This window comes from Pipistrellus hanaki (assembly GCF_964339955.1).
Source record: "Pipistrellus hanaki genome assembly, chromosome: 3".
NCBI lineage: Eukaryota > Metazoa > Chordata > Mammalia > Chiroptera > Vespertilionidae > Pipistrellus > Pipistrellus hanaki.
The window spans coordinates 22,027,866-22,046,602 of NC_140505.1; the positions used below are offsets into that span (position 1 = coordinate 22,027,866).

At 36.5% G+C, this 18,737-nt stretch overlaps 1 protein-coding gene across 3 annotated transcripts in view; it reads right to left on the reverse strand.

Moving 5' to 3' along the window:
- ZMAT4 (zinc finger matrin-type 4) overlaps positions 1-18,737 on the reverse strand; it is a 320,194-nt gene that overhangs the window by 106,921 nt on the left and 194,536 nt on the right. For all 3 annotated transcript variants that reach the window (XM_084879762.1, XM_084879761.1, XM_084879760.1), the window contains one exon: positions 1,591-1,818. In XM_084879762.1, the coding sequence (XP_084735888.1) occupies positions 1,591-1,818 (228 nt within the window). The remainder of the gene's footprint in view (positions 1-1,590; positions 1,819-18,737) is intronic.

Below are 18,737 nucleotides of genomic sequence, written 5' to 3' on the forward strand. Positions count from 1 at the left end.
TGGCACAGAACACGCATAAAGCCCTTGTTTTCTCCTTCAGTGCCCTGCCGTGAAAGAGTGACTGAGCCAGCTTGTTATCTGCCAGGAACAGTGAGTGGTGGGCAGGCCTTCAGCTATGGAGAGACTCAGACTGAGAACATAAGAAATCCCCCAATGAAAAGCAGTAACAACAGCAATGGAAAAGTTTCTGCAATGAGATTATTCAACATAGAAAAAACACTAAGGTCCATGTTACTTTTCTTCAGCTAGAAAACATACACAAAAGTAAAGTATTGTTTGCTCTTCTTTGTCATTTTTAAATACATATCTTGGAATAATCAGTTCCTACACTAATGGACTTCCAACCTTAAATACATGCAGCAACAGAGGATTCAGAATAACATGCTTATTTGCCAGCTAACTGTTTCTCTTTCCCTGCCTCTTTGCCTACACATATATAATTCTGCTCAGACAGAATTCTGCTGAAATGCTATCCACATTCTAGTTCCAAATGAAGTCCCTTTCCTTGGGGGAGTGTTCCTTACCAGCATCATTAGAAGTGCCCTGTCCCGCCTTTCAGCTCACACAGCATGACTTCTGCTCCACTTACTTGGTCTAGAATTGTAATGGATTATTTCCTGACTACAATTATCCCTCTTGGAGGCTCATAGCGTGGTTGGGGGATAATCAGAATTGTAGGCTTTACACACAGAACCCAATTTCAATCTAGGTTACATTTGGAAAATTGATTTGTAAATGTTATTACAGCTATGACCATGCCCTAGCCAATCCATATAAGCTTATCACACCCAAACAATATCTGACGTATATGGTCAATAGCACTCTTCACATATATAATGTTTCACATATATGTGATTGTGTTCTACACTGTCAACATTAAGCTGATTAAAAATGTTTAGGTGATCAAAAATGCTTAAATGGTTATTGATAATGAAATATTCTATAAAGCTCCACAGTTTGGTATATGGCCTCCTAAGAAATCCACTGGACTAGTCTTTACCCTACAGCTTCCAGGTTTCTGCCCAACAGCTGCTGGGAAAACTTAAATGAACTTTGAATGTTGTATGGCTTCCATCAATTAAGAAAATACCTGTCAAAATGGGGTGGGATAGCTGGTATTGACTATAACATGGCATGCAGCAACAACTTGCATCAGTTTCCAGGATATTTCTATTAAAGGGACTTGGGTTTGCTTTAAGCCATCAAAGGAAGTCATTGTATTGTCCTGTTTGGGCCGAATTCATAATAGCACAAAAGTTTAAAATAAGATCATGCTATTTGGCTTTTTTAGCATCTTCTCTCATACTGCTCATATACAAAGTATTCATTAGAGAAGGTGTTTAAATAAAAAGTAGAAGAAAAAATATCTGGTTTATGGATGGGTGACTTTGATCTGCAAAATAGTCAATAAAAATAGGGAAATAAACTCTGAAACAAAGGAGATCACAAAAATTGAGCTAATTTTCTGCTCATTTCCTTTTTCTCCTATTCCTTTGGATGAGCCTACTTAGTAAGAATAATCATGCCAATTTGTGAAAACAAACCTTTCTCTGAAAGCCCAGTTCTGGGGTAGAAATTAGTTTCTCTTACCTCTTAGTTCCCCCATGTCCAGAGTTGTCCCAAGTTGTTCTAATAAAGCAACTCTTGCCGCATTCTTTTTGTGTTTCTTCCCATCATAATGTTGCTGGGCCATCAGGGGATTATTAAACCAGGCTGCACAGAGCCCACAATATCTGTCTGAATCTCTTCTTTGATAGGGCGATGTGACCACCGGAGCAGTGTCCACCCTGGGAGGCTTAAGTGAGCTCAGGGGGGTTGCTGTGGAGGCAAACAACCAGAGAGAAGTACAAGACAGGTTAGTACACTTGTCCTCAGTCTCTGAAGGTGGAAGAATCTCATGATCATTGTAAAGCTCAAAAATCCAAGAGTTCTTTGAAAGAAAAATAATCTATGCCAGCCTTTGTTTTTGAACTTGGGATACAACTGAAAATTCTGATAGTTCAGGATATGATTCCTTCAAAAGAAAGAAATATTTTTTTAATAAACTCTTGAGATAGGGAGTGATCTGCTAATCAAATTGAAGCAAACTCTGAAACAAATGTTGAATGGTCATCGAATGAATGAACGAATGAATGAATGAATGAATGAGATATTTGTGTCATAAGTAGAAATCACCAATAAATAAATGATTTGCCCAAGTGATAGCAAATATCTCAGTGATATGGACTGTACCAATTGACAAAGTCATGCTAATTTTACTCTAAGTTACTTCTGTTTACTGTGACATGTTATTTTCAACTTATACCTGCTAACATTGATGTTGAAAATACATTTTTAATACCAAAAGACACCACCAAGCACGCATTGCTTCTCTAAACTGAAAAGGCAATTATCGCTATTTTGAGATTCCATTCCCAATTATTAATTTAACACATTCCATTGTGAACTATAGTTATTTTTGTTCCAGAAAAAAATGAACCCAACTTGATGTTTACTAAGATAAAAAAAAAATAATAATAACAACTTCTTAATGCCTTACACCATGCATGTTGCTTTTAGCTTCAAAATAACATATCATATTATTATCTCTGGTGATGAATTTCAGAGGCACCAAATGATTTACTGAAGGTGAGATAACCAGTTACGGTAAAGGTAGGACTCCAAACCAAATCCTTTGTTTCCAAAACCAAAATGTTCCTTTTGCTACCCCTAAGGACTCTTTTCATACTTCTTATTAAGCAAAGAGATTTGTTTTTTCTAGACTTCAGTCATCTATTTTATATTTAATTTAATTTAATTAAGGGGAAAATTTCTGTTCCAAATATTTTGATGAAGACAAAGAAATGTAAATTGTCACATAGCCCAGCAGTTATAATGTCATGCAGGAGTACTTTCTGCTTGTTCTTCCCCTCTGTGATTTGGAGGGCAGCTGAATGCCATTCAAGGAAAAGCTCAAATATGGAAGCTCAATAAAAAGATAAGCAACCATTTAATTAACCCTCCAAGCTTTCAAGTAACTTTTGTGTAAACTTATATTTTTTAGATTAAATAACTGATATAGAAATAAATATTTGCTAAATGACACTTTAATTCAAGAAATGCCTACAGTGGAACAATATCTCAAGAAAGTATTTTCCTCTCTACTCAGAGATTTCATCAGGCAAGAATGTTTTAACCAGCTTGGATGAAACCATGGTATTATTCTCTAAGAGAAATAAGGACTTAGAAAAATAATACTTCTTTTAAAAGTTCATTGCCAGATTTAGTCATAAATCACGATGTGAAACTAAAGCTCAAATGTGGGCCTTGCCATCCTGGCAGTCACCCAGGGTCATTCTGCTGTGACTTAGAAATTCTAATAAGAAGCTACAAATATGCAGTTGACCTGCATGGGAAAGGACTTCTATCCACTTTCCTGAAGAAAATTGGATATTGCTTCCAAAGTTTCTTGCATCCTTATCAATTTTTGAGGATTTATAGCTGCCTGTTGTTTTTGATGACAACAGAAAACATATAAAATGTTTGCAATCTGAATGAATTTTGATTCTTGAAGCACAATTTACTTCCCTCTAAACTGGACCCTAAAAAAAACAGTTCAGAGTCAAATTTATCAATTGATACTTTATGCACCATATTCTAGCAGGAGTGATGCACAATAGAATATTTGTCAAATAAGATAATCTTATCTTGCATTTAAGAGTGTAATTTGATGCTGTGTCTGTTCTAGAGCTTCTCCTCTTTAATAATTCTGTCCTCTGTATAGCCCCAAAACTTAATTTTCTTATGCTTTGTTTCCAACTGTCTTCACCAATCTCAATTCAGTTTATATTTCATATAAAGGCAAACTAAGCAGTATGAGGGGAATGAAAAGATCTTTGAATCAAAAAATCTTTGAGTTGGACTCCTCCACCACTGAGCTGTGTGGCACACATGCCAATCTACCAAGAAGTAGGAGTGGCCTATTTCTGTGTATTTCAGAGAGGGCAAATATGCACATCATTCTAGAAAGCTTACTTTCACACAGGAAGCCATCTACTCTGCTATTATTATTATTATTATTATTATTATTATTATTATGGCATCTAGACATCACTCCAAGCTTCAGCCTGGTACCACACCCTAGTTTGCCTACGATTGAGAAGGTTCCCAGGATGTGGATCTTTCAAGTGCTATTCCTGGGCAAACGGGAATGAGTTGGTCACCCAGGTTCTGGGTCAGACCTGATTTAACATCACCATGGAGAAAAAGGAGCTAGTGAAAAGTTTGGCAACAATTGTTCAAGAGCCTAGAGCAGGTGTACTAGAACAGAGAGGACCCACCAATAGATTTCAAAGCTTCACTTGTCAGATCACCAAGTGGGTGTCCTTAGTGAGATTAGGGGGTAACACAGTCAACAGACAATGGGATTCTCACCTACCCATCTATCTTCTGAACCAGGGACATGGGGTACCCTTCAACTCCCACATCTAGGTCTTCTACTAACATTTTCTTCTCTCTCTCTCTCTCTCTCTCTCTCTCTCTCTCTCTCTCTCTCTCTCTCTCTCTCATTTTCTAGGTTTTAGGATAATGAAAATTATCCCATTCTCAAAAAAGATTTGGGAACTTCTGAAATAGTTTAAGGAATTTACTCATTTAAAAAGATGAGGTTTTCTCACCTAAGGTATTCATATCCATAATGCAAATTAATCTAAGTTGTGTGATATTCTTTATTCTGAAATTAATACATTATATCTAGTTCATGTATTTTCTTTAGTTTCCCCCAAATTCCATTTGATCAATGAGGTAGCTTGAAGTTCAGGGGGATCAATCAATTAGTATTAAGCCCCCTAATAAAAAGGAGCAAAGGAAATAGCAAAGACCAGATCTTGGGATTTGAAGACCAATACTGTATTTCAATGTCAACTGGTTTCTTATAATGCTCAGGAAGCAATAGGCCGAGTAAACATACAGATAAACCGTAGAGTCAGACATATTTTCTAGGCTTCAACACCTGTACTCAGTGGGGATTACTTGGAAATATGCACTGTTTCTAAAATAATTTTTCTGATTTCTAGTCCCTCTGATAAACTGCCCTCTCCTCCTCTTTTTTTTCCTACCCTAAATCAAAATAACAATGACAGTAAGAATTCTTCAGCAAGTATCACTGTTTTTTCTGCAAATGCTGTTAAGAGTCCAATTTGACTGGGTCAGCCATTGCTGGCCTGAGGAGACAGCTGTCAATGTAGATTGACAACTCAGTTTCCAAGCAGGCCCGAGTTTCCTGTAGGAAAACGCTCAACGCAAACTGTGCAAAGTCTTGGCTCAAAGCAGATTTTCTTTGTACCTCTCACAGAGGAGGTGTAGATGGCAGATACTCAACAAGCACATGAAAAAATAGATGAAAAACAAAGACTAGTGAATTTCAGTAAATATATCAACTCAGGGGATTTTTATGTTTTAATAAATAACTTATGAAAGCTAAATTTTAAATCTTTAATGATTTCATTAAACTTAATTTAAAGGATTAAAAATAAATTAGATGAGCCCAAACTGCATGGCTTAGTGGTTAAGCATTGACTTATGAACCAGTAGGTCACAGTTTGATTCCCTCTCAGGGCACATGCCTGGGTTGCTGGCTTGATCCCAAGTGGGGGGCGTGCAGGAAGCAGCCAATCAAGAGTTCCCTCTAATCAATGATGTTTCCATCTCTCTCTCCCTCTCCCTTTCTACCTGAATTTAATAAAAATATATTTTTAAACAAAGAAAAATAAATTAGATGATAAATTAAATATATTGTGTATATTTATATTCTGAAATATCAGGCAGTAATAAGGAAATCTGTGGGGGCTTTTTTGTTTGTTTGTTTTTTTAATGTTTGGGATATAAAGTAAACTCAAAGATATGGTTTAGCCCTGGAAAGTATGGCTCAATTGATTGAGCATTGTCCCATGCACTGAAGGATTGCTGGTTCAATTCCCAGGCAGGGCACATGCCTGGGTGCAGCCTTGATCCCCAGTCAGAGTGGCCAATTGGTGTTTTGCTCTTGCATCAATGTTTTTCTCTCCCTTCCTCTGCCTTCTGCTCTTTCTAAAAATTAGGAAAAACTATTTTTAAAATGATATTGTTTATTATTATATGTAGGGTATAAACCAAATTACTTATTATTAAATTATACAAACACATGCAACTATACATAAAGATGAGAAGGTTATAAATGAAAATCTTAGCAACAATTGTTTCTAAGCTGTGGATTCTGGGTGATTTGTTTTATACTCATAGATATATACTCATTGCTGCAGAGGGAGAACATTTATATTTTATCACTTATACATGGGCCATATTTCATGCTAACTTATTTTAGTGCAAAGTCTAGACAACACTGCTTAGGGGACTTGTGGTGCCACAACTAGGTCTTAAATTAAATCTCAGAAGATTTTATTTGCAATGATTTATTTATTAATTTATTATTGATTTGGGGGAGAAATGGGCTGGAAAAAATGCTGGCTTAGTCAGAATATGATGTGAAAGACCCTATTACATCTCCTACTTTTCCAAAAGATACAGGAAAAGCCATTTCTCCACTGTATAGCAGATCCAAAAATGGCTCTAATTATTCTGATAAAATAAAGAATCTCTCTTCCCTCTTATATGATATGCTTGGAAGTGAATTCTGTTATCCAAGGCTCTAAGGGGGGGAAGGGGGAGGGGAGAGCATGTGCTAATTTTTTCTATGCCATGAAGGAAATTAAATCAATTTTCCCGTGCTCCAAAGTATGAGCCATTAAACACTACCAGAAAGTAAACAAAGATGAGATGACCTAGCGGAAACATCATCCCAACTCAATTTTGCATCAACATTCTAAATATAATCAACCCATTAACAGGAATTGCTTTCTCACTCTCACTAAATACATATATCATCAGTCTTCATTAATATAGTATTCATAGATCATTGATTTTCATTAATATAGAATAATTCCCTCTAGTTTCAGCCACTGATTAGATTCTAAACATCTTAAGTATGCCTGTTTTCTGCAGAATCCTAATCTTTGAAAACAGGCCATTAAACAGAATTTTAGAACAGATAAAAGTCCTTTTCTAGCTTTCTCATTTTTTATGGGAAATATTTCAATATTCCATTTTTAATATCTTCTGGTTCTATTTATTTGTTTACTTTTTTAAAAATTTGAAGTAATTTTAAATTTGCTGAAAAGATGCAAGAAGAGTGCAAGGAATTTATCTGTACTCTTCCCTCAGGGTCTCAGATTGTTAACACTTTGCCATATGTGCTTCATCATTCTCTCTGTCTCTCCTATCAACTTTTATACACACACATAGAGAGAGTTAATGTATAAAAGAACCCAAAGGCTATTCTGCTCTTCATTTTTCTATTCATTGAAAACAGCGAGACAGAATGTAAGGTTCACAAGGATAAGGAAATTTATCTGTTTTGTTCACTGATGTATCCCAGGTGCTCAGAATGAGCCTGGCACATAGCATGTGCTAAAAACAACACACACACACACACACACACACACACACACACACACACACACACACACCCCTCTTGTTGAATGAGGGGCGCAGTTAATTTTCCCAAAAGCTATCTATGCACCCTGCACCCTGACTTGTTTGGTTCAGTGGAAAAAGCATTGGCATGCAGACTGAAAGGTCCCAGGTTTGATTCCAGTCAAGGGCTTGTACCATGGTTGCAGGCCCATCCCCAGTAGAAGGTGTGCTGGAGGCAGCTGATCAATGTTTCTCTCCCATAGATGTTTCTGACTCTTTATCCCTATTCCTTTCTCTCTATAAAAAATCAATAAAAATATATTTAAAAAAACAAAAAAAAAGATAAAAGTTATCTATGTAAGAGAATGAATCACGGTTTGCATTAGGACATTCAGCAAGTATGATGTGATAGAGTTCTTTCTGTCTCTTTAAAACAGCTGTTGCATTATGGGTATACAGACATACCTCATTTTATTGCACTTTGCTTTATTTCACTTCACAAATGTTGTGTGTGTGTGTGTTTTTTTTTTACAAATGGAAGGCAAGACCCTTCACCAGCAAAAGATTGCTTCACATTTTATTGCAATACTTGTTTTAGTACAGTGCTCTGAAACTGAAGTACAATATCTCTGAGCTTTGTCTATAATTTGTTCATGGCATTCTGTCTTCAAACAATGCTCAGTGCTTTACTCCCTCTGAGTTCAGGTTCAAAATATTTGGCTATGGCCAAACAGTTCCCAAACTCTGCACAGAAGTGCACTGAAATGATACAATGAATATACAGGAGGTCCATAAAATACTTTAAAATTCTGATGAAAGAATAGCTACATCTCTCTGACACCATGGGAACCACTATCTCCAGGTAGTTGAGTTTCAATATGAGATGCTCCAGTGAGTTAATTTTCCTGTGAAGCTGGATTATTGAAGGCTGCTGTGTTATTCCAATTCATCCAACCAATAAATGAGGAACAGGAAATAAAGGGGACAGTGTCCAATCTAATTTCAAGATTTGATAAATTGGGCAGTGTCCAATATGATTGCTTAAGAAGAAAATACAAATTTTTTTTCAGCATATGTGTACTATTTTTTCAGATGGCTGCTGTTATTAACACATACTGGTAAATACTTATTAAGTTGTCTGGACACTAACAGTAATGACCTCATACTATTATAGGATGTTTGAGCAAGAATCCAGGGCCTGCTAACTGGGTGCTCCTAGAAATGCCTTTCCCCATAAACCTCAGACAAGAAGCAGAGCTTCAGAAGGGCAGAGTGGGTTTCCCTGACAGGGACTCATGACTCACTGCCACCCCGGTGCCCGCCCCAGCAGATGTCATCCTTAGACTAGTGAGCTGGAGGGCATCACCCAGATCACAGGCAGTACTGAGGGTGGCTGGTGAGCTGAAACCTGGGATCTGATACTAGCTTTTGTTCTTTTCATTCTGCCTTTATTTCCTGATTTCACTTAATCCAGGGATGGGGATGATTTACTACTTATCCAGCAGCATCAGCTATTCAACTAGAGAGCCAGCTTCCCGGACCATTTCTTACAGCCTATGAATATTTATAGAAGATTCAAAGATGAGAAGAGTGATCAGTGTCAGAAGCTCTGCGGAAGATAAAGTGCAGGCTGGGTTTAGACGAAGACAGAGAGAAAAGGTGGCCTTTTGCCCTGGGCTGGAATGAAGCTGAAACTTTGGAAGTAATTTTAGGGAAGTTAGTCCCTGAGTAAAATGTTTGCATCTATACTTTTCTTCACCATCAGCCAGAGTACCTCCACCAAAAAGGGATCTCCTGATTACTCCATTTAATCTCAGTTGTGAGTTACCATAAACATATATCCATGAAAATAACATTGGCCTTAATAACCCATAGTCCAAACCAGGCAGCATGGCTCAGTGTTTGAGCATCAATCTATGAACCAGGAAGTCACAGTTTGATTCCTGATTAGGGCACATTCCTGGATTGTGGGCTCGATCCCTAGTGCTGGAGGCAGCTGATTAGTGATTCTCATCACTGAGGTATCTAACTTTCTCTCCCTCTTCTAAAATCAATAGAAATATTTAAAAAATAACCCATAGTCTGCAAGTTATAAAAAAAAATCCCTCTATTTTGTATTTAAAACAATGAATATTAGCTATGCACATATTTTGCATAGGTCTATTTATATTTAATCTAGAAATAAAGTACTTTATATATTAACTGTCACTTAGAAACGGCTAAATCTGAAGGTTTGAAGCTATTCTGAGTCAACTCAACGAAACCTCAAAGCAGCTCTAAAACTTCTTGAGGTCAGATTGTGAGACAGGTGGAGCATCATGTGAGCTGCCTCCCAACACTTGGATCAAGAGAATCCTGAGTATCAAATACCAATGCAATAATGTTTTCCTGAGAGTTTAAAGACCATTGCCTTACACCACTGCTTCTCATATTGAGCAATGAGGTTGGTGGGCAGAGGATGATTGCAAACAAGGAAATAGTTTTGGGCTAGATAAGACTTTGCAGAAACGTGTAAGAAAATCATTAGATTAACTCAGTTCCTGGGGGAACAGAAGCTTTCCCAGGGTCTGAATCATGTAGATGTTTCATCCGTAATCATTAGCTAAACTAGGACTTGACCATAATTTGCACACTTCATTGCCAAGCAGACACCGCTAAAGGGAGAGCATGAGAAAGAATATAAATTATTTCTATTGGATAATTTTTAGAACAAGGGTGGTATTAACAGCCAACAAGGATGGCACTCCAGGCTTTCTTGGTCAGTGTGTGCCACAGACCAGCTTCCACATCACCTGGAATTTATTAAAGATGAAAAGCTCAGGTCCAGCCCTCCACCATTGGATGAGAATCTATATTTGTGATCACTTAAATTGCTTTATATGCAAAATAAATTTCAAAAGCACTGAAATTAGGATTCAGTGGTTCTCATTCCTGGTTGAGGGTTATATTGAGCTGGGAGAGATTAAACACTTATGGATTCTAGTCCCTACCTCGGGCCAATTAAATCAGAATCCCATGGCATGGAGCTGAGCAATGTTAACTTTTAAGGCTCTGCAGGTACTTCTAGTGTGTATATAGTGTTGGAAACCATGGGACTGAAAAGATACCATCTGTGATAGATCTCACTTTTATGTCAATCTTGCCAAGTCTCTATGTTTTCATGTTTTATTTCTTCAATTGTATGTGCTGCCACAGTAGGCATACAGCACCACCCCAGCCCTCATGGAGCTTGAAATCTGGAATGAAAATATTTTAAATAGTTTCACAGAACTACTTTATTATGTTGTATTAATTCTATAGAAGATTGTGTGCTTCCTATAAAAATCATGAGACAATAGTTCTAGAGAAAATAACTCAGGTTTTAAAATAAAATCAAAACAAAACTCAGGGTTTTTAACTATATCGATGTTTCCTACATTAAAATGGGGCTAATGGTTCAACCTCATACCTTTGCTGTGAGGATTAAAATTTCTTGCTTGGTAAAACTTATTACCCAATCCTGGTCACAGAGAAGTCTAAGACTAGAATCCAGATATTCTAACTCCTCTCCTTTGTTTTTCCACTGTCCTACACACATTAGTTCTGCCTTGGTAAGAGGAAGTCAAAAAAGCTCATCTACTGGTAGTGAAATGTTCAAGTAGCTAGTCATAAGTCTGCAGTTACTATAGCAAACAGATGTGTTGTAGAATAAAGGAAGTACATAGAAGAGCCAGAGAGATGGCTTGAGGAAGAAAGATGTATGAGCAATGGTTAAAGAATTTGAAAATACTTAGCCAGAAGAAAGGAAGCAAAAATATGACTTAATAACACTGAGATACACAGAGGATTATGGAGTTTGGACTGATGGCAAGCTCTTTTCCAAAGTCGCTAACCGCAGGAAACAGACTACTAAGCTTAAAACGGAAGGCCTCTAAAAGAGAGGGAGTTAAAGGGTTCTGGTGCATGATGCTGAGACACGATTACTGCCCCTGATAAGGTTTGTAGAATGTGAGCATTATCAATACCTAGTGGTGGAACGGGAAGCACTTAAACCACACCAGAAGCTGGAACTTAGAATTAAATGAAATTTTACTGGAACAGTGAGATGGATAAGATGTTAAGTCAGGAGTCTGAATTTCTATGTATAACTCATTCTACATCTCAGTCTCATGATAAAACATAACTTTAAAAAAAGTAACATTATTGAAGATTAAATCATCATAACTAATCAAATGTATGGACATGTTTCTGACTTATTTTGATTAAAAATAATCTGGCATTTGCATTAAGATCAACTAAAATATTCATGTACATGCCAGAGCCAATTCTTTCCTCCCTGCCCAAAAGCACTCTTGTTTTATTATATTTACTAACTGAAAATGAAAGGTCCAGATATTGAGATTTCATCTGTTCTGTTGACTAAAAAGCAAAATAAAGATGCCAATGATTAGCTCTTTGCACTAATCAAGATATAATTACAGAGAGAATTCATGAGTACTCCATTAACCCCCATCTCCTGCTTCTCAGTTAAGTGGTCTCAACAGGTAGCATAGGACAGCAATCATGCCTGCAATTGGCTGAGACCCCTGGCTTCCAAAGACCTTCATATCTTTCAGCTTTGAGGATGGTACTCAGAATTCCCAGATCATGTCTTTAGTCAATATCACTAACAATACCAATGGCTTTCTCCAAAAGGAATTGCCAAGGCTTAGTTGGGGCCCTTTAATCTCACCTTGGCAATTAATAATGCATCAAAATGGCCATAAATCCTCTTGAAAACATTGGATAGATTTATAATGAGAGCCATAAACTAGTGTGTGTTCAGCAGACAATTGAAGAAAGTCACGTAGCAGAAAATCCTACACAACAGACACAGTTTCTCTGACAGCTGGAAGTAGACTAAGAAAACATGAAATGTCATCTTTCTGTGTTACCTGACAATTTATATAGCAGAAGTGGCTATTGATAAATTACTTAGTGGCTTTATTTTCCTATAGGCTTACTTCATAAAATAAGTGTTTCCATTGAATTCCATACTGAAAGCTAAGCCCTGAGGTCTGGTTTTTCTCTACCCTCCGGAGAGAATGAACAATGCTCTTATTCTGGGCTTTCTGAGAGACAAAGGGACCTGAATGTTTAAAGAGGATGTGCCTGATATTAAGATAATAATTGCTCTTAGGGCCTGGAAAAAAAGAGAGAGTTGTAAGAATGGATAAAGACCTATGCATCTTAAAACCTGTATGTCTAAGTTGGGGCCTTGAATGTCTACAATAGGGCTTTGGCCTTATCTTCCATAGCCTAGCTTGGCAGAAAGGAGATGAGACCATCCATGGGAGTCCCTGACCTGAAGGAATAGGACTGCCCGCACAGGAAGAAGGTGAGTGAGATCCATTCTGAGTAAGCCCTGGCTTCACTGCCAGTCTGTGGACACAGCACACAACACCATCTGGGTGGTCATAAAGTAGTCAGAGTGCATAGGCTGAGAGGCTTCTTGGAGGATACCTAATGCCTCCAGGCCTTTGTATTACTCAAAAGATGGATAGGGTAGCCAGAGAATGACTGAGACTGGCCTTCTAACCAATCATCAGGGCTAGAGGACAGATGCAATCTAAATTGATTCAAAATATAAATATACATGATACTGTACTCAAGTGTTATCCAATAATTCATACTTCTTGCATCTGGTTATTAGAGAAATCAAACTAAGCATTAAGCAAGCTTTTAAGGCTGATGTTTATATAGATATTTCAAAAGATGAGAATGAAGTTTGGGACACTGACTGCCAATTATTTTAGGTGGGACGTTTACTTTACAAGTGCCTTTTCAATTTCATAGACTAGACAGTTTTAAGGTTTTTATTTTTAATAGATGGCAAGAATTATTGCCAGAAAAACTCTCACTGTTTGTTTGTTGTTTTTTTTCTGAATAGCAATGCATTCTGTGTACAGATTCTAAGTCTTAACTACATCTCCTATTGACAGCCTCAAAGGAAGCACAGGAAATTGATTTTTTTTTATTTTTCTACTATATTCCTTCATTAAAAAATATATTAAAGAACACTCTAAAATAAAGGGATAACTACATCATAACGCTTTCTGAAATTCTTAACTATCTTACTCCACTATTTGATCACCCAAAAGAGAAAAATTAGTTTATGGTATTTAAAAGGATTTGTGAAAGTCTCCTATGTGTGTGGTTGGCAAACTGCAGTTTGCAAGCCACATGCCGCTCTTTGGCCCCTTGTGTGTGGCTCTTCCACAAAATACCATGGCCTGAGTGAGTCTATTTTGAAGAAGTGGCATGAGAAGAAGTTTAAGTTTAAAAAATGTGTCTCTCAAAAGAAATTTCAATCGTTGTACTGTTGATATTTGGCTCTGTTGACTAATGAGTTTGCCGAACACTCACCTAGGTATTAGCTTCATTGTTAAAATCTTTCATTCTACCCAGTCATTGATTCTTTGTTTTATTGATCATCAAATATAAAATAAGACAGTAGCCTTGACCTAATCATTGTCCAAAGCCTCTTTTGGTCCACTTTACAGAAGCAGTGACCAAAAAAATTAGTTCACATTGTTAATTCACCTCAACTCTTTCACTGTAAAATAGTCAAGACCCAGATTGATGTGGTTTCTTCTGACAGTGTGACACTATGGAAACCCTACTGCAACAGAAGTCTCTTTGCCACCAGGCAGTTGTGTCCCCTTGGGTAAATGATTTCACCTCTCTAGGCCTCAGTTTCATCACTGGGAAAACCAGATAATTAAAATAATGATTGGTAAACACCTTCTGGCTTGCAATTCTATGACTCTGTTCCTTATTCTATTTATAAGCATTTAAAAAGCCAAAGACATTGATCTAGAGATGACGCCTTAAAACAGGCCAACTTTCCCGATTTCAAAGGAAATGCATCACTATGAAGAGCTACCCGTTTGATAAACTATTGCTTGCATCTATTAAAATAAGTATCTAGACAGATCATGCCTGGCAAACCAAATAACCTGAATCAGATGATAGAGCTGCCATGGCATATAAAAATCTTATATGCAAATACAAGTTGTTGATTGAACCTGAAGCACATGTATTATTCAAAATTTGAATTTATGTAACTTTCAAACAAATATTTATTCATTCAACAGAAAACTCAAATAAGCAATTCTGTGTGACATAGAAATTTATAGAAAAGTTCTGAAGCTCTGTTTATTTCATCTTCCGAAGGAAGGAAAAAAGAAAACAAACAAGATTTTAGAAGAGAAATATACAATAAACGCACTTACACAGAAGACAAGCAGAGTTGACAAGAGCATTGCTTATCTTTTTCTTTTCCCACATTGTTCACTATTGCTACAAATGAGAAATGCTTGATTTAAGGTTTCTAAATATCTGTCATTGTTGTTTTATTGCTTCAGTATCTTTGCGAGAACCCGGGGGTTTGAATGGTACTGTTCATTAGGCAAGCAAAAATCTATGGATCATTTTATGAAGCATTATTTATCACCATCTAGAAATCAAGGCAAGGTCCTAGAATGTACAATCAGAAGCCCTGGGTTCAAGCTCCAATTATATATTTTACTATGTAACATCAAACAAGTTACTTTACTCTGCAGGGTCTCAGTTACTTCATCAGTAAAAGAGACATAATACTTTATACTTTGTGTTATGATGATTAAATTAAATAATAAATGTGATGTTTCTGATACCAAATCTTTATAATTATCAGTTATGATAATTGATTTTATTATTAGGTTACATTCAGTCTACTCAATTACAGTTTTACCACATACCAGAATCTTTAAAATATTATGCATTTTTATTTCATTGTTGAGAGATGAACAGACTTTTTAAAACTTATTTTTTATCAATATAATAAATATAAACTTAATTTTGCTATGTAGACAGTCAATTCTTATTACTCACCGTGGGTATTTCTGTAAAGTCTCCAAGAACACAAATTGCAAACACTGAACTATTGCTTTTGGGGAAGTTCAAGGTTTAGGTTCCTGTAAGCCTATGGTCACCACATTTTAATCAGTTGATCAATATAAAAGCTTGTTTTATATGTTCTTCTGTTTAAAGACACTTCATTTAATATGTTTGATTCAAAGCCAACAACACTATAACTCATGCCTGGAACCAGCTTGTTTTCCCTGTAAGGCACATCAATACTTCTTGGAACTTCGGAATACTTCAGCACTATCCTTGGGAGCCATTTAAAATGGCAAAATCACCAACAAAAAACACAAAAAATTTAAAAACCTGATACTAAATAGATTACAAAAAGGGCACTGTCCACAGTACAAGAGCTGAAAGAAAAAGAGTCAACCTTGTCAACCTCAGCTGAGAACCTGCAAACAGAGCAGCTCAAGATCTGCACCACTTTGCACATAACAACAAATGACCATGGAAGTGCCATGAGTACTGATTCTGTGGTTACAAATAAATTCCAGTAAGTAAATTCACAAATATAGAATCTGCAAATAATGAGGATCTACTCTATGTGTGTATGTGTACACTTGCACACGTTAAGATACAATAATATACTCATTCAACTCAATCATATGGCAGGCACTATATTATGCATTTTACTTATATCTTCTCCTTTATTATAATAATTACTAGAGGCCCAGTGCACAAAATTCATGCACAGGTAGGGTCCCTAGGCCTGGCCAGTGATCAGGGCCAATCAGGTCTGCTGCCTCTCCTTCCCTCATTTCCTCAGTGCCATGTCCCTCTCCCTCCCCCACCGCTGGTTGCCCAGCATGTTCTGTGCTATCCCCTGGTGGTCAGCGCACATCATAGTGAGCGATTGAACTCCCAGTCTCCCAGTTGAACTCCCAAGGAGATACTTTACTTATTAGCCATACACACACACACACACACACACACACACACACACTGTATTTTCCAGCGTATAAGACGAGTTTTGTAACGAAAAAAAGTCAACCAAAAATCGGGGGCAAAAGACCAAAATTGCACAAAAATTACCTGCAGATCTTGACGGCGAAGTAAGTCTTTTCTTTGAAGTGGGGGGTAGTCTTATACAGCGAATATAGGCCTAAACCTATGTTTTAACTGTAAAATTAGGGGGTCATCTTATACATCGGAAAATACGGTGTGTGTGTGTGTGTGTGTGTGTGTGTGTGTGTGTGTGCATATATATATATATATATATATATATATATATATAGTAAATACCCATAAATTTAAAATATGAATTTGAGGGTGGAAGAGTTAAAATAACTTATAAAGTTTCTAGAGATATAACCAGAATTTAAAACTAGGTCTGATTTTAGAGCTTATGTTCATACTGTACATTATTCCGTATTTTACCTATTTTATCAGGAGAAAATGAGTTTGTTAAAGTCAACCAAATGAACAGGCATGACACTTCCTGTAAAAATGAAGAACAACTACCTTTGAACACCCTATTTAACTAAAATTTAAGTAACCAAGATAACTTAATTTGAAAATAAGACTATAGATATGTAAATATCCATCATTATTCTAATGCATGCTTCCAATTTTTACTCATCCAACAAATAGTTATTAAATGCCTACTATGTGCCAGTAAGTGTTCTATGTGTAGTCATCAACTGAGAGATGGTGGTGTGATGTCTTAGCAACTGACCTCAGAACTGCCCACTATCCATCTTCTAGCATCATTAAAATGTTAAAACCTACATACCTCTAAGGCAAGTTCAAACTCATAGGGATCAAAAATGAAAGAAAAGGTACTGCTGGGAATTATATAAAGGTGAATGCTCAATATCCAGTTTTGTTAAGAATGATAGAAGTATTCATAAAAGTTTGTATGTGAAACAGTAATTTTAAAAGACAGTATACCAACCAGATAGATTAGACTATCCTGAAATAAGAAACACCACCAAAATATCACAACAAAGGCATCTTTCTTGTCTTGCAGTCTAATGTAGGTTGAATGGCTCTCTGCTGTCTTCTTGGCTAGTCTTAAAATAATGCAAATTATACCTAAACACAATCATTGTGAAGTCTGGGGAATGTAGAAAGCAAATGAGCTTCAGATGAGCAATGTCTCTGCCACAGACAAATGTTCTTGTTAATCATAAATATAGTACATAACCATTTAGATTATGGGTAATCTTAAATTTTTTTGATTAGTAGTACACAATGAGGAATATCTGTAATTTAAAGCTTCTTTCCCCTTAGGCTTCAAATTTCTTTTAAATAATTTATGTTCTCTTCAAAAATATTATTAAGAACAGTTAAATGAAATTTTCTTTTAGGATGTTCTTTAATGTTTGGAATAAGAATTCAATCTCATTCTTATTCCAACTATCTTATTTTTATGGGTTTATTAAAAAGAAAGAAGAAAGAAAGAAAGAAAGAAAGAAAGAAAGAAAGAAAGAAAGAAAGAAAATCATTAGCCAGCAAGAATGATATTGAGGTCTCTGACCTTTATCAGTTGCAATCAGTTAAATGAAGGTGGCTTATGTACTGTGTTGAAATTATTCCCCCAGAATTTGTGTCCAGTTGAAATTTCAGAATGTGAACTTATTTGGAAATAAGGTCTTTGCAGACATAATTAGTTGAACAAAGTTGACTCATACTGGATTAGTTCCGAACCTGATCTAGTAACTGGTGTTTATAGAGCACACACTGAGACACTGGGAAGATCAGTGTCAAGGAAAGCGGAGGTTGAAGTGATACAGTTAGAATGCCAAGGAAAGGGCCATTGGGAGGTAGCAAGACATGAGGAAGAATTCTTCCCTAGAGCCCTCAGAGGAGTATGACCCTGCCCACACCTTGAGCAAAGATGTCTAGCCTCCAGACTGTGAAAGAATTTCTATTGTTTTCAGCAACCCACAGTTTATGAGATTTTATGGCTGCAGCCCTGGGAAAGTAATACAGATTGGATCTCAGACTTCAAATAAGAACTAAAAATCAGGAGATACTGCCCAGCTGGTCTGGCTCAGTGGAGAGTGTAGACCCATGCACCAAGAGAATGCTAGTTTGATTCCCAGTAGTAGAGGGTATGCAGGTGGCTGCTGATAGTAGTTCCTTCTCATTATTGATTTTTCTTTCTATCTCTCTCCCACACCCTTACTCTCTCTATAAAATCAATAAAAACATATATATATATATATATATATATATATATATATATATATATATATTTTTTTTTTCTATCAGTAGATATAAGCATATTAAGATTATGGCAAAATCTGGTTATAATTTCCTCTATTTAGTTTTCATAAATGTTTTGAATTTTAGGCCTTCTTGAGACATTTGCTATC